Source organism: Typopeltis vanoorti, chromosome 18, assembly GCF_054136105.1.
Source record: "Typopeltis vanoorti isolate ZY-2024b chromosome 18, IOZ_Tvanoo_1.0, whole genome shotgun sequence".
NCBI classification, from domain to species: Eukaryota; Metazoa; Arthropoda; class Arachnida; order Uropygi; family Thelyphonidae; genus Typopeltis; species Typopeltis vanoorti.
Genome location: NC_143566.1, coordinates 68,248,842 through 68,266,975, shown reverse-complemented (window position 1 = coordinate 68,266,975; position 18,134 = coordinate 68,248,842). Strand labels below are relative to the sequence as shown.

The 18,134-nt window shown below is 33.9% G+C and overlaps 1 protein-coding gene across 3 annotated transcripts in view; it reads right to left on the bottom strand.

The window, feature by feature from the left end:
* LOC150096745 (uncharacterized) overlaps positions 1 to 18,134 on the bottom strand; it is a 178,141-nt gene that overhangs the window by 125,369 nt on the left and 34,638 nt on the right. For 2 of the 3 annotated variants that reach the window (XR_016549812.1, XM_090408294.1), the window contains exons 4-5: positions 17,318 to 17,396; positions 6,313 to 6,365 (exon numbers count right to left, since the gene is read on the bottom strand). Coding sequence is in view for 2 of the 3 variants with exons in the window: in XM_090408294.1 (XP_090264420.1) it covers positions 6,313 to 6,365; positions 17,318 to 17,396 (132 nt within the window). In the remaining variant the exon portion in view is untranslated. The remainder of the gene's footprint in view (positions 1 to 6,312; positions 6,366 to 17,317; positions 17,397 to 18,134) is intronic. The other variant, XM_090408296.1, reaches the window with a different exon arrangement.

Genomic DNA, 18,134 nt, shown 5'->3' with positions numbered 1-18,134 from the left:
GGGGGAAACCCAAATGGGTTGCTCTGAATAAAGAGCCATGGACCAAAGAATGGAGCAGAGGCATGGCAACCTGGCTACATTATGATGCCAGTAACTTCCATGAGCCAGAGAAAGTCTACAAACCGAGATAGTGCTACTGCATATGAGCCAGCTGACGTGCCTACTCGAAGACCACATAGAGTAGGTGAGAAATCAGCAACGTGGTCAGTCAAGGACGTGAAACATGTAGCCACCCTCAACGTAAGATCATCATACCAACCTGGAAAATTGTGATTAGTTCAGGAAAATTTAAAAAGACTGAAATGGAGTATTTTAGGTTTAACAGAGCCACATTGGTGCAGAGATGGATTCATCAGAACTATACTTCTCAGGAAGAAACGATAACATACACAGAGGAGTTGCATTATTAATCGAGAAGAAACTTACACACTCGGCAATTGAAATAAAACCAGTGTCTCCTAGAATAATAACAGCCAAACTTCAAGCAAAAGAAAAAGGTCAAACAATTAAAATAACCCAAATATATGCACCAGACAGTAACCATTCAGAGGAAGAAATAGAAAATTTCTATGAAGAACAGGAAACAGATAATCCCAAAAATTGAGAATTCATGATAGTGATGGGAGATTTTAACCTAAAATAGGACAGTTCACAGCAGATAAAAAAGACGTGATGGGGAAATTTGGATACGGGGAGCTTAATGACAGAGGAGAACAATTACTCCATTTCTGTAATGCAAACGATCTAACGATTGCAAATACATTGTTCTATCAACGCCCTAATAACAAATATACATGGACATTCCCAGATGGTAATATAAAGAACTCCATAGACCATATCATCATAAACAAACTATGGAAAAGATCAGTAAATAATGTACGAACATTAAGCAGCTTTGATTTTGACACTGATCACGAAATATTAACTGCCAAAGTGAAGATAAAATTCAACAGGAAAAACAATATCAGAAAAGAAGAAAACATCAGCCTATCAAAACTAAAAGATAGCTCAAGCAGAAGTCGATTTTTAGAACAGATGTGCTCGAAATTAAAACCCTCCATCTTCCAGAACAGCAGAAAATACTGGGAAGAAGGAAAATAAACAGCATTATCAATTGCAAAAGACACTCTAGGTTCCAAACCCAAAATAAACAAACAGTGGATAACCCAAGAAATCCTAGCTATAATAGAAGAAAAAAGAGAGGTTAAGATACTTTTAAACCAACAAAACAATGAAGAGAATAGAGAAAAATACAGAGCACTAAAAATAATGTTAATAACCTGTGCAAAAAAGCCAAAGAAAAATGGTTAGAAGAAAAAGTTAAGAAATGCCAAGAAGCATACCAACAAAACAACCTAAAAGTCTTCCATGACACTATAAGAGAAATTACAAAGGAATTCTCAGCAAAAGCAGTGACTATGATAAACAAGATGACTGAAACTGGGAATATTGAAGATACAAGAAAAATCTAGTCAAACCATTTTAAGACTATCTTTCACAAGGAAACAAAACTACAATGCCAACAATAGAAGAAAATAACGACCACCCAAAAATTTTACAAGAAGTTAGATACGCAATAAAACAGATGAAAAACAATAAAGCACCAGGAATTTATACTATCCCTACTGAACTGTGGTCATATGGAGACAGCACATCAATAGAATATTTAACAACCCTATTCAATAAAATACTACGAACAGGAGAGATCCCAGATGACTGCAGAACTGGAAAGATCATCCCAATATACAAGAAAGGAGACAAAAGAGACTGCAGAAATTACAGACCAATCAATTTCCTCTCCCACACCTATAAAATAATTGTAAGAATTATACAAAATAGATTAAAAAACACCTATGGAGAACTGATAGGCGTAGAACAAACTGGTTCCGAGGAAACTATTCAAGACTATTATAGACCAGATTTTCACATTGCACCAACTAGCAGAGCTCAGCTGGGAAGACCATAAAGAATTGTTGTTTTGTGGACTTTAAACGAGCTTTTGATAGCATCAATAGAGAAATCCTTCTTAAAGAATCATGTAGGGATGATCTAGTAACCTGAACTCCTTAAGGGTACATATCAGGAAACTGCTAATGACATTTTTTTTTTTTTTTACTCTAAATGATGCATATGCAGATCCTAAGATTTAATTGCATGAAACTTATGTGCATAAAAAAAGTAAAAATTGCAAACTGTTTCTTTTGTATTACAAATTTACCTAATTACTGCACAATGGTTATTTACATATCCTTTCTTTCATGTTTACACAGTGATCAGAATACATAATGGAAAATTATGGAAACAACTACTGTGTTAGAGCAAAAATTTTAGTTTAATATAAACCAAAATGAACAGTCGACGTTTCAACCTTCATATCAAGGTTATCATCTGGAGCATACATACAGAGAAACAAGCTGCACTACAATCTACATGGTTTGCTAAAGTTACTGACCAATTGTTACAAAAATTATTGGCCTGACCTCTGGTGAAAAAAAAAAAAAAAAAAAAAAAAAAAAAAAAAAAAAAAAAAAAAACCCTTTACTACATCAAAGCTAGAGTCCTATTATTATCTATTGGGTAACAAAATTAAATTAGGCTGGAGAGCAACATGTTTATATATATAAAATAAAAATAAAAAATAAATAAAAAAATTGTGATTATGCATATAAATTTCAGCAAATTGGTATGGAATAGTTTCAAAAAAGCTAAAAATTGCTTCCCTGAAGTATGCTAGATACTAAGTAGGCTGAATATGTGCCATCCAAATTCTTAGAATTTTTATGCCACCATTATTGTTGAGATTAGGGTGGTTAATCAGAATTTCACAGGCTTCTTTACATTTTCTTTCATACCAGGTTTTTGTATGATGTAAAGAGCAGGTACTTTTCCAATCAATCAAGAAGTCACAATGAAAAGACAGTGGTGCATTGATTACATAATATTTGGCCTGACATCCATGAGCACTGCATAGCAGAGGACATAATGTGATGAAATGGGGAAGTCTATTATTGAGCTCTCCCAGACAGCATTCTCATGTTTGCAAATGAAAAACCCTTAAAAGTTTTTCACATTCTAGATGAGATTTGAACTAAGATATTTACTGTCAAAAATCATCAATAATGAGTATAGAACCTCTATATTCATATTTAACCATATTATTTAAAAGAAAATCAATCTGTTTTGAACTCAGTATCACCATTTCCCATGTCAAGTACAGTACTTCAACAATTCTTCTGCCAGCTCCACTTCTTTTCACTGATGTCACCTATCTTCCATCCTGCTGAAGTTGATCCAGCAACTGACTTGCATTATTGCCTGGTTCTCTGGTGAAACAGAGACCTTGTATGGTTATATTCAGGTTACAGAATTGGTAATATCTGCAAAAGATCCATATGTTTATTTGGATACTTTGCAATTAAATTTAAGTATTTAAAAATAATCATTCAACCTATTTGATATAATCATTCTTTTCACAAGTGGTATCACATATCACTGATGCTGACCTTGACTGAGAGTCATTCTCCACAGGCTTATTTTATTTATTTATTAATAATATAATTACGGCTATTATAGCTTGTTTTTGTTTAGGAGTGTCCCTTATTTTAATACATTGGCTAACATTACTCAAAAAAGGGATATATATATATATATATATTTTAGGGCATTATGGCATTATGGAAACTGGGACAGTTTCCACATAAGGATACCCTTCCCCTTCATCCCCCCCCCCTCTTCCTCCCCACAAAAAATGCGTCCCTAAACAAAATAATATATATATATTAATAAATATCGATTTGGAAAAGGCAGATATGAGAGTCCTGAGAAAGATTATAGACATGAACAGATGGCATCAATGGCAATATCATATTAAAAATGAGGATATTAGGAAAGACCTTGACATTGTCAGCATCCAGGAATGCGTTAGCAGAGCTAATCTCAGGTGGTATGGTCACTTAAACAGAATGGGCGAGGAAAGATTAGCAAAACAAGTGTTCTCTGTCAGGTTGGCAGCAAAACGACCCAGAGGAAGACCAAGATATAGGTGGATTGATACAGTACAAAGTGCTTTAGACGATAGAAATATAAGATCTGATAATGTTGGAGTCTTGACAAGTAACAGACTGATTTGGAGGAAAATTGTAGATAGGAAATTAATAATGATGTAATTTTTTTCATGTAGTACTATCATATCCTGTACACCTCTTGAGGGTACATGGCAGGAATTTGATGATGATGATGATATTATTAATAGTAACCCGGGTTTCCAAACTTATTTCCTTCGTCAACACCCCCCCCCCCCCACGTTTATAAACAACCTTCAGCAGGATCTTGGAATTGGAAGGCATCATGGAACCAAAAACAAGGTATGTACAAAATTTTTCCAACTCTTTTATTCTGCCACAATTGCCTTCTATACTCACTATAATGCCCTAAAAAATATATATATATACACCCCTTTTTTGAGTAATGTTAGCCAATGTATTAAAATAAGGGACACTCCTAAACAAAAACAGGCTATAATAGCTGTAATTATATTAATAGTGTTTAAGAGGAGTAAAGCCGCATTTTTTGTTGGGGGGAACGAAGGGTATCCTTATGGTTTTCAAAGGAAAAACAAATAGAGAGGCTCTTGAGAAACAAATGTATCTTAATGGAGACAGAATTGAGGAAGTCAGCAAGTTTGAGTACCTGGGATCCATTATTAATGTGAAGAATTGCTGTTCAGAACATGTCAGAAAAAGGTTAGGAATGGCTAAAACAACAGTCAGAGACCTGTCTAAAATCTGGAAGGATGGATCTATCTCCATGGGAACAAAGTTGAGGATTTTAGATGCAGTTATTTTTCCAACAGCGACTTATGGATGTGAGACTTGGAACCTAAAGAAGTCAGATAAGAAACGGATATCTGCTTTTGAGATGTGGTGTTACAGAAGGCTGTTGAGGATATCAAACACTGAAAGGCATACAAATGAATGGGTGTTAGAAAAGATTAGTAGAACTTTAAGGCTCCTTAAGGATACTGACAGAAGAAAGTTAAAATATTTTGGACACATAGAAAGGATGGAAGGAGGACTTCTCAGAACAGTAATAGAAGGTAAAGTTCCTGGAAAAAGAGGCAGGGGTAGACCATCAATGAGATGGATGGATGGCATGTGTGGAGTGACTGATCTTCAGAGAGTTGAGGCTGCCAGAAGGGCAAACAACAGGACTACATGGTGAGGCCTAGTGTGGAACATCATCGAGCATCGGAGTGACCGTACGGCATCTGTAGATGCCCAGTGAACATAGACAGACAAGAGGAGTAACATGGGAATTTTCCCAACTATACTTTATTTATTATTATTATTTTAATGTTAGTCCTGAGCTAAAAGTTAAGAGTTAGATCATGTTTGCTCTAGATACCTAACTAGAAACCTTTTTCAATCTACTTCAAGTCTTCAAAGGCAGAATCTTTCAACTGTATACACAGCTCAACCTATATATACAGATAGTGATAAATTATAATACAGTCATCCTCACTAGGGTTAACTTGTAGGGACAACAGAAATAGTTTCTTATAGTGGATGGTTTGCTATAGCAAATTTATTTTAGAATAGCATTATGTATATGGGGATTTGATCAAGATCTAATAGTGTCAAATATATAGCAGAATTGTCTGTTTTTAATTAGCTTTTTCAGATTATTTATTTATTCATTTTTTCAGTTGTTTCCAGATTTCTATGTAAACGGTTACATAAACATGGCCATTATATGAAGAAAAGATGCCTCAAAGACTTTGTAACACATTCAGATCTCATCCAGATCACAAGTTAGCCACTCTTAAAATAAATAAATAACAAACTTTCGTTCAGTACTAAGGAAATTGAAATTTTACATCAATGAAATGAAGCCTTATGGCTCTTTCTTTTAGTTATTACTTTTATGCATCAACCGAGAATTCACTTACGAAAAATACATTTCTCTGCTATTTCAAATTCCTTACTAATGAACAAGAGTTTCTGCTGTCTTAAATTTTTTGCATGGTCTCTTAAGAGACCCAACCAGTTCGAGATAGCTGTCAGGCCAGTGAAACCTTAAAAATGCACTAATAAAAGGTGAATACATGGATGCTTGGGAGGCACCCATGTTTTTTAAGTAGTGCAAGCGAAGGTAACTTGGGGATGCCAAGGACGTGTGAGCTCTCAGGTCAACTTATGAAACTTTCAAAGTTTTTACAAGCATTTGGCTTTGAAATAATGTTGATCTAGTATCCACTTTGCCTATGTAATAAATATATTCTATGTTAATAAACATGTTTTAACTACTGTATACCGTAATGTTTCTTGCCTGCTTCTCTTTATCTTCATCTGTAGTTGATATCCTTGCTGTAATATAAATAACATTAAAAAAAAAATATATATATATACATATATATATATATATATATATAAAACAATTATAACACATTTTAGTAATATAAAACATGTTAATAAGAAATAATACTTTAATAGTATTATACTTTAATCAACATCTCTATCAATGCTTTTTTTTTTTTCAGCAAATGGATGGATCTCTGCATCGCATAATAGTGGAAACATTTTTAAAAACAAACAAAATTTAGTTTACTACAAACTGAGTGAATGACAACTCCTATGACAGTGAGACTATCAGAGTGAATGGAAAATCAGAGAGAACAGGGCATGAGATTTTAAAGCAATTTGTTTTAAAAACAAACAGTCACTGCCAAATTAAATTATAAGTAAATTATTATAATTTAGTTATAAATGAAAATTATTAACTATCAAGAATAGGGCATGAGACATCTTAAAGCAATAAGAAGCAACATGCCATAAGACGACAGTTTCCACTACTGAACAAAAGTTGTTTATTTTAAAAATGCACAGTTAATGCTCAGTATAGAGAAACTGTAAATGCTATTAGAAGTTTGTGTGTGTTGAGGCTTAAGTGCTGTGAGGACATCATGTTGGAGGTTTAATGGAATATTTACAGCACTAGGAAAGGATTAAAACTAATTTTAATGATTCTTCTTTAATGCCATGTTTTGGATACAATCCACAAGATCTCCTGGAGAAAAACTACCATGCTCCACCACAGTAAATTCAAAAAAAGAAAGACCGTTTTTAGAATCTGTGGCAGCACTCAGAAATCAACTAAATTTAAATAAATACAGTTGCATAAAACTTCCCAAACTTTGGGAAACAATTATCAGAGATCCCAATTTATATCCTACAAATACATATAGAGGGCGACCGCTTAGATAGGACTTTAGAGTTCCCCATGTATTTCACTTAGTATTGTGCTGTATTTGAGTGTGTGTTACAAGAGTTATTTGTAATCCCTGAAGATGTCTTAGACGAAATATTGGAAGCATTAAAATTAGTTTTAATTCTTTTCTAGTGCTGTAAATATTTCATTAAACCTCCAACATGATGTGTATTAGAAGTTTCTTTGGCTAGTAGTTTGGTGTACTGACTTTCCTTTAGTACTGATAGTGTGGGACCTTTAAATCATTAAAAAGAATCATTAAAAAGACCATCAGAATAGTCTAGTGGATGGTTTTCCATTATAATTTTCTTTAGAAAGCAATGATCCTATGCGGATTTGAACAGACTTTTGTCTGTTATAGTGAGAGCTGACAGTACTATCAATATTGGCAAGCTAGTATTTATGCTCTAAAAAGTATCCTCTAATGATGTGGTTGTGGATGTTTGATCTGTACAGTTTGATATTACATCAATGATTTGTTTTGAGTCAATTTAAACAAACTAATTATAAATGGTGGATATAAAAAAAAAAAAAAAATAAGTAAAAAAAAAAAGCATGCCACCAGAAAAATATCCTATCTAATGGGCAATAGATGAAGAATTGAATGTGGTGTAAATGTGAAACTATCGGAATATGCATCAATTTCCAATTTACTTGTATAAGAAATGAGAGCTATTTAATCAAGTGTTTAAATATAGCAGTGGTTCCAACCTCCCCATCTTGTGCCCACATTTCATAAAGGAATTTTAGAAATAATTTCAGATATAAAATTTGGTGTCCCCCCACCACATTTTAAGAATTTTCTATTTGAAATATTACCAAAGGATTATTTTTGTCCAACTTAATTTTTCACAAAAATATTAAAGTTGCATATGTTATGCTGATTACACCACAATTTTCATTTAGGGATGGCATACCAAGACTCACCTCTGATAGTAAAATATGACCTACTGATAAAGGATAAGGTAGGGTATTGGAGTAAGTGGGCAGCTAAGTATGTGCTTTGTTTAATTGGGCTATGGCCAGAAAAGTTGAAAAACACTGTATTAGAGCCTTTATCCTATTTAGAGAGATAAGTTAATGTGGAAAGTGAATCAATTAGTCATCCATCTCTGGTAATGTCCTCTATCACACAAAATACCAACAAAGTTAGTGGTAAATGTTTCTGGTCAGCCTCTAGCTTAAAAAGAGTTATATGTTTTGGTCAAAGGTCATGATTACAGTCATTCCAAATAAAATACCCATTCTTTCATTCTGAAGATAGAAGCTTGTATAACTTTCCTCTGGAAGTAGCTAAAAAGTAAATCAATACAAGAAATACAGGGAAGGCAATAGTTGTTCAAGACATGAAAATGTACTACAGGAAGCTTAACTTAGTGATCATTGTTCACTTACAGACCGATCACTAAACTAAAACTTCTAGATTTAAAATTAAATCATAATTTTAAAAAATTTAAAATTTAAATTTAACATCTGAAATGGTGAAGTCACCATTTCAGATGTTAAATTCAAGAAGAAATTGAAGACTTACCATGATATTCACTTAGATTATATGCTAAAATTTATAGGCAAGGCTTTCCATTAAGATCCATATTGGCTTCCCTAGCTTGCTAAACAACTTTCTAAAATAAATAATATTATATTATTATTATAATCATTATCTGAAATCTCCAGAGAGTCAAAGACTCATTAAGGGAGTCCATATATCATCTACACCAGCTGTCATACCTTCTCTTAAACTCATTCATACTAGATGAGAAATATCTAATCCTCGCTCCTTTCTTCATGGTGCACAAACTTAACTTTCATGGATGACCCCTGTCTTCTCCTGACATCCATATATCAAAAAATTTCATCAACCAATATCCTATAACACCCTTTCAGAAGTTTGTAGGCATCTATCATATCACCTCCTCTTCTCCTGTTTACCAGTATCAGTCCACATACTCTCAATCTATCCACATAATCTACATTTCATTACTCCCAATATCATCTCTGTAACCTCTTTGTATCCTTTCCACAACTTCTATATTCCCTTGAAACCCAGGAGACCAAATCTGCACACAGTAGTCCAGGTGCAATTGCATCAAAGCCTTGTAAAGAGGCAAAATAACTTCCTTATCCTTACATGTCAATGTTCATTTCAAGATCACAATTATCCTCTGAGTTGTATTTGCAATGTTTGCTATGTGGCCTTTGAACTTCAAATTTCTATCTGCCATAATTCCAAGATACCTTGCCTCATCAGTTTCTTGGAGCATAATCCCAGCCATATAATATGCCACTGGAAATCTCATCATGCCAAAGTGCATAACTTCACACTTACACTGAATTGATAGCCACTGTCATTTGCCTATTCAAATCATTCTGAATATGCTATCATATATTGATGATATAATATTGATGCTTTCAGATATCAATATTCTGAATATTGATATCTGAAATCAATAGCATCCCTGACTGCCTTGTCCACCTTTGCATCATCACCAAAACAACTGAACCTCTAAGATCAGATCCTTCCCGGGACTGGTTCACAGGGTATACCACTGATTACTTTAAATCTAACACATTTAGATCCACTGTATATCACTTTCTAATACCTGTCTGTCAACCATTCACTTATTCAAGTCAAGAGTGTATATTCCAATCCCATATTCTCCAGTTTATGCAATGTATTTATTATCTTTATCCAAGTCAACTGTAACATGTTATAGCTGACTTAGATATAGCAAACTGCTTAAGAATGATGTCTCTTTAGTAAACCCATACAGTTCCTTGTAGAGTATAGCTTTTCTGTCAACCTATTTCTGTCTGTATGCAAATTCTTACCAACTTCTCTAAAATCTTCACCACTCCAGAGATGATGACAGGTCAGTAGTTAAGGCACACTAATTTTTGCATCACCCTTGTACAAACAGAACTATCATACATTCTTTCTATTCCTGTAGTTTCTTACCTGAGCTGAGACTCAAGTGAATACAAACATGTCAAGGACTTAGCAAATTCAGGTGAACATTCTTTTAGCATACATGCTGATATCCCATCTGTTCCTATTAGATCCATACACCTACCCCTACTTTGGACAATCCAGAAGATATGCATCTGTGTATTGTCTGGAACATAAATGCATTAATTAACCTGAACAGTCAAACTGCAAAACATTCTATCACCTGCAAGCACAGGGTTCCTTGGAAGAAGGCTCAAGTCTTTCACGAGTGGGTTCCTTATGGATAAACTTCATCAAGAAAGCTGTCAAGCATTACTGCATCATTCTAATCTAAATAGGCCTAACAAATTGTGTATATCCTTCTTGTGTGAAGTAGTACTAGTAAACATCTTAGTTTTTTTAATACCTTTCACCACATTTCACTAGGACTTATCAAGTTATAATTAGACCATACTATTTTGCTAAAACTCTGATTTCGTGTATGCACTGTTAATCATTCAGTAATTTCTTGTGGATCCCACTCATGAAAAGTGTACAATGTGACAGAGTACAGTGGGTGGGATAAGGGTTGGATAATCTGGGAACTCTGCTCTTTAGATGAAGCATGGTACTTTTTCAAGCACTTCAGGCAGGGTGATGGTCTTACACTAGGTGTCCAAAAATCATTTACCAGCTAAAGATTTGCAGAAACATCCATGTAAACAATGTGATTGGAACCCATAGCTTGTTGAGTGGAAAGAAGAGATGCTATCCACTTGGCCAAAGAATTCTGTGATACTCTAGGCAAAAATTATATGAATAAGTTTTTTTTCCCTGAAGTAGTGATTAATCTGTTATTACTATATGTTAATAGGAAACATCCTTCAATTTAGAAACAGATATTTTATTCTCCTCTATTATCTCTTCATTCTAGAAGTTTATAGGTAGCACTCTTTTATCAGTAACTGTTTAGTTTGAAATTGTAGTCATCCCATCACCATCTCTCATAACTTGAGATTAAGGGCATTCGAATGATGTGCTAAATAAAAGGCAATGTTCTAACCTAACTAGTATTTATTTATGTACTTGCTTTACACAGTCAATTCTGCTGAGTTGTGGAATTAAAAATCTGGGCTTTTTTTTTCTGTGAGAAAAGCCCTATTTGACTGCATGAGTTTTTCACACACACACACACACACACACACACACACACACACACACACACACACACACACACACACACACACACACACACACACAAAAAAAAAACTTTTGAACTAAAAAAAGAAGTAAGGCCTAGAAAAGTTGATCTAATCAGTGATCAGAATCAAACATGCAATAAAGTTTCTTCTGCAGATCTAGTGTTACTGATGATATCATGAGGTTATCTTTCTTCACTAAATACTTAGTAAATTATCAAACTGAAGCCTTTTTAAGATTTTTTCTTTGAAATGAATATGAAATTTAAAACTTTGACTATAAAATTAGTCTTATGCTGTGAAAGACATTATTATTTTATTTATTTATTATTTTCTTTTGTACTTTTCTATTCTAGTACCTGGGAGAAAACATACAACAAGTAACATAGTCTACTGTACAATGTACTGAAACACGTATTCCAGAATTTATGAAAAAGGCAATTATTTTTATTGCAAATAACGCAAATATAAAATATTCAGTGTGATTTGAATTCAACAATATTAAATTGATGTAGGTTAATGCATTATATTAAAATGTTTTAACATTGAAGAAATAAACACTATTATTACTATTATTATTATTTGCAAATGAAAACCAGAACAACACTGTACAATACCTAGACACGCTATCCATGTATAATCTAATACCAACAATAACATCATGTACTAGAGAAGAAATATTCGAAAATATTATTACTGCCTCCTGTCTAGATCATAAACGTCCAAGCACCACCAAACTGTTATTCTGCATCAGTCATAAAGTGCAAAGTAGCAGACCATTACTTCACCGCTCTAAACCTGCACACCAAGACAATATCAATGCAATGTCCCACAGAAGAAAATCGACAAAAAACAATAATAGACGAAGAAATAGTCAACCGCGAAATAAGAAAAACAGACTGGGAACACCTGGCATCAGATTCAGCAGATATCCTATACAACAACATTAAACTCACACTGGAGGAAATATATAAGAAAGCTACAAAGAAAGTCAGAATTCATTCAAAAACAACACAAAATCCTCGCATAACACAAAACTTAATCCTAGAAATACACAGAAAGGACGCTTTATGGAAAGAATTAAAGCGATATCCAAATAACACAGCTTTAAAAACTGAATATAAGATAACAAGGAATCGTTTTACAACACAAATCAGAAATGCAAAAAGAAGCTACTACAGAGACAAAATAACCTCTGCACAAAAACAACATAAAACAAACCTGGCATCTGATCAATGAGATGCTAGATTGTGTTCCCAACACCACTGCCTCCGAAACCATAAAACACAGCTTCATGAAAGACGCAAAACCTATCCAACAACTAGCAAATGAGTTTAACCAATACTTTGCAGACTCCATCCAAGAACTGCACAGAAATATTCCCCCAATCACAAAATGTGACCCTCCACATGGACCACAATCAAAACAGACATTATGGTTCCCAACCATAAAAGAAGCAGAACTTCTCTCTGCAATACATCAAATCAAACCAATCAAAGGCTCAGGAATTGATGGCATAAGACCTAAAGATATAAAGCAACATGCAACTAGTTTAAGTCCTATCCTACTAAAATTAATAAATAAAATATTTAAAACAGGACAGATACCAAGTATGCTAAAGATCGCCATAATCACACCCATATACAAACATGGAAAAAGAAATTTAATCAGCAATTACAGACCCATAGCAACATTACCAATTATCAATCAAATCATGGAGTGGATCATACTGAAGAAACTCGCAGCATACACAGAGACTTTTCACATTATCCCCCAAACACAATATTTTTTTCAGAAAAATAAGGGAACAACATCTCTCTTGGAAGACTTCACAGACATAATTAATACCGCCTTAGACAAAAACAAAATTGCCATGGTAGTCTTTATTGATCTAACTAAAGCATTCGATACACTCACACATCAAACCTTGTTAGAAAAGTTGAGGCATGTTGGAATAGACAAGCCTCTTCACAGGTGGTTTACAAACTACCTTCAAAATAGAAAGCATATTACACGTATCGGATCAAACCGAAGCAGAGAGCTACCAGTAACCTGTGGAGTACCACAGGGAGCTGTACTCTCCCCAACTCTATTCAACATTTACATGCACGATATTAATCAGTTACCACTCAAAGGTAAGATATTCCAATACGCAGACGATACAGCAATAATATCCATCCACAATAACGCAAGCATAGCCCAAACAAATATGCAACATGACATAAATCTGATCATGATTGGCTCACCAAAAACTCCATACACCTAAACTCAGAAAAGACAAAATTGATGATATTCAGAAATCCACTGATGCGACCAGTTGATAACAAATATATAACCATCCAACATCCACTTTCTAACATAAAAAACACACAGAACAGCAAAACCACTACAATCACTCAGGTTGAAACAATACGATACCTTGGAATTTACTTTGATGCAGATATGAACTGGAATAGCCACATTAACCATCTATACAACAAACTCTATAGGTTAAAAGACATAGTTCCCATACGCCTAAAAACACTAATATACAAAGCACTATGCCAAAATATACTAAGATACGCTATAACAACGTATGCTTTCTGTGTACCCTACAAATTAAATACAGGGTGTTCGGGATAAATTTGACATATTTATAATTAATTATATTTTTCCGTAAGTTACATGTATTAACACACACTTCTCTTCATTTAAAAGTTTGGACCCTTCTTCATTCATATACAAGATGTCAGAAAGGATGGATAGCTGGAACCCACCTGAATCATGGAAGAGAATAACTTGTATCATGATGATTCGTGCCCGCCATCAAAATAAGGATATTACGACTGCTGTCCAATGCTCCCTGAATACAGTAAAAACAATCAGGCATGAACTAGAGACTTGCAATGGTGACTACGAGGATGTAGCAAGAAGAAAGATCCCTAGCAGACGATCTGATTGCGTTCGTACAGCAGAATTCCTCGCAAATCTGCAGGAACAGGTGTTGAAGAACCCTGGCATTGGAATTCGGGCTTTGTTCGTGGAGTTGCTAACTGTAGTCAAGCCCTGGATAACAAGGGTAGCCAATGGTAGGCCGTATGTATGGCAGCAGGATTCGGCCCCTTGCCACACCTCTGGGAAAAGTCAAAAATGGTTGTCTGAAAATTTCTACGACTTCACCAGTCCAAATGTTTGGCCTCCAAACTCCCCAGACCTTAACCCCATGGATTATTTTGTATGGGGCGCAGTTGAAAAAGACACCAATCGCACTTCCAGTAATACAAAAGCCCAGTTAATGGATAAAATTAAAACAGTTTTTGCGGCCCTTCCCAGGGAGACTGTAGCATCAGCTTGTTCGAGGTTCCGAAGCAGAATTGAAGCTGTGATCGATGCTAATGGTGGTTATTTTGAGTAAATCTTGTTGATAGTATTGTAATTAACTCTGCCTGTAATGTTTTTTTGTCAATTCATTAAATTTAATAGATACAAAGAAGATTTTCTTTTTCCTTACGAAACTGTCAAATTTATCCCGAACACCCTGTAGATTAATGTCGCTACAGTACAAAATGATAAAACTGATCTTTTGGGAACAAAGAAAAAATAACGATTTTATATATACTGCAATGTCAGAACACAAAATACTGACAGCAAAACATTTACGTCACTATGCAGCTTTGCTAAAACATTATTTTGATGCCAACTACAGGACAGTCAGAAATACATACCGTATAACAAGACCTCAGACAACTAATTATATCACATATAAATACAATAATCACTACGGAAAGGCCACCGAAACTTCTACATCCCAGACATGATAAACAAATTACCTTTTGAATACAGAAACCTTACAAACTACAATAGCCTGAAAAAGAGCTCTAAGGACATACTATGAACAAGAAACATGCACCCAAAATACCATACAAACTTAATGAAACACAATATATTCATTCAAGCTTCCAGTTCAGCGACGCAGCAATACATTCCAAGTTATTGTGTGTGTGTGCGCGAATTTCTCCATCATAGATTTCGTAGCTTCCCAACACAGCAAAAAAATAATAATAATAACCAACTGGTGTCATCCTCAGATAAGCTTACATATAAGCTTCGAGGATGAAAGCAGAGAAATTAGTTCTCATCCAAGATGTTCATATGTAACCAAATGTATGTAATGTATGTAATAACTGTGACAAAAGTATGCAATATAGAGTGTAAAATTGCAAAGAAACACCTGTAATAATCATTATGAATATTATAATAATATATGTTGTAAACAGTTATTGTTATTATTATTTAAAAAAAAACTTTATGTACAAGAAAGTATTTGTTACACATAACTGTGTTCCTATAATGTATGTAATTTATCTGAGAAATAATAAAAATGTTAAAAAAAATTATTCATGTTACTTTCAATCCTTTTTATTGTGATTTAAAATTGTTGAGATTTGTGTATTGTAAAGACATTTTTGTTACACTAATGGAGACAACATGTGAGCCATTATACATAACTTTTCATTTGCCATCCATTTTATATGGAGTGCGCAGGTTCACCGAGGAGTTTGATGGGTGATTAACAGCAGACAGAGAGAGAGTTTTGTATAAAGGTAATGAAAAAAAACAAGAGAGAGAGAGAGAGAGAGATATCTTTAACATAATTATACCCAAGTTAAAAATACTTTCTACATCTAGAGCTAATGGAAGTTTAAGAACGCAGACTGGAGAAATTTTTCTCTTTGAAAGTTTTAAAGTTTTACGTAACAGTCGGACAAATATTAATAGTAGTTCCGAAAAAGAATCTTAAAACTATGAATTTTTAAACTAGATGAGTTCAGACTATCAACAAGTATTTAGTAAATAAAAGAAGATATTGCAGTCAATGTTCTAATTGAATGTTCGAGGAAACGTTGATTGGAAAGTTTTTCATCTATCTTAAGGACGCCGGATTTATTTGTTATTTTTACTTAGATATGTTGTTTATGAAGTAGTAGAAGAAACTTTTTTCTCTGTTACAGTAAATTGTGCATCAAATAGAACTGCAAGAGGTAAGAAGTATTTATACTTCAGTGAGGAATAATATTGTATACTACATAAGGATGATAAGAAAGGATCCCATGGAAAAGAAGAAGGAAATGTTAATATTTTTGGAAAAGGCCCTAACAAGGAAACTGACTATGAACATTTTATTATGAAAACAAGGTGTTTAATTTGGTAGATGTGATTAAGTATATGTTAAACAATCCAGTAATAGAATGAGTCAGAGAATAGGTGATTTTAAATATTTTTGGATAAGAAAATCTCTAAAGTGTAGATTTATTTTAGAAGGCCCTGGATCCACTAATTTGTAGTTATGTAATTTTATTTAAAGTGCATATATTGTTTTAGTTTTATTAAATCTGTATTTTTTTTTGGATTTGGTCTTCAGTCAGTGATTTTTCCGGATTCTAAAAGAAGTTCAAAGTTATTGCAGCAATCGGAATTGAACCCTTGTGCATTAATAAACACTTGGGGTCTAAAAACAATCTTAATAGAGATAATCTCATAACAAATGGCAATTAATAATCTCTTTACAGCATGTAAGTATTCTCTGATCTCCTGATTGATTTTCATTTTGTTCCATGCTGTTTTATTTATTTAGTTCAAAAACTTGTTTTCAAAGTTTATCAATCTTTGTTCTTCTGTTTGATTATCCAAGTCTCAGCAACCATAAAAACTATGGGTAGTAATAGCCACACACTTCGATTTTAAGTTCTTTGGAGAGATGTATATACTACTGAACAGAATAGTGGAAAAACTCAAAATCAAAAAGGAAATTAAGAATATGGAGACGAAAGATTTGCCTCAGGTTACGACCCCCCCCCCACACAAGATAGCACTAATGAATCCCATAAATATTCAAAAAATAAATAAATGGTTGTATCGTAATCAATTCACTGCGCTAATAACTCACTTTTTGATAACTTTTGCTCCAGAAGGTCAATTTTGGCTAATTCTACATTTTTGGACTGATGCATTATGTGCCTTCGTCTCTGTAAAGGAAGACAAATAATATTACATAAAATATATTTTGTGTATTTTCTTAATGAAATTTGTCTGCTCTAGAACATATTTTTATGTTGATTAAGGAAAACAATCTACAATGAAAAAGTTAATTTACAAAATATTGCAAAATGTACAGACAATACATAAAATCAAGAGATTTGTTTTATAACTATCTAGAAGATTTACTTTGCATGTTATCAAATTCTAGCACAAATATTGAGAGCTTGCATGCAGAAATTCATTTACTGTTAATCCAGGTCTGCAAAAGCAAACTGATCATAGCAAGTCTGATGTGTTCATCTAAGCAGATAGTGGCTGATCTGTCTGTCCAAAGTATGTCAACTGATGGGAATAGGAAAGTTTACATACACCAGAAACTGAGAGGAGGGAGCTAACCTTTAGTGGGAATGATAAGGATAGCAAGTTTCAGGTGGGACTTAAAAATTGTGTAGAGGTTGTATTTCTTTAAGGACCTAGCTATTTTTTTCACATACCCTGGACATAGGAGATGGCAATGGCATTCTTAAATCCTTCTGAGATGGTTGTGGATTGGAAGGGGGGTAACTTGTATAGGAACTGTAGTCATTGGATACAAAGGCGTTTTGTATATGGTTGAGTTCTGTTGAAAGAGAGGATGCACCGGAACAAAGACTGTAGGCTCTACTGGTTAGAGTTTCAATGATGCCATATTGTTGGGGGGGGGGGATAATTGGAAAGTTTGTGAA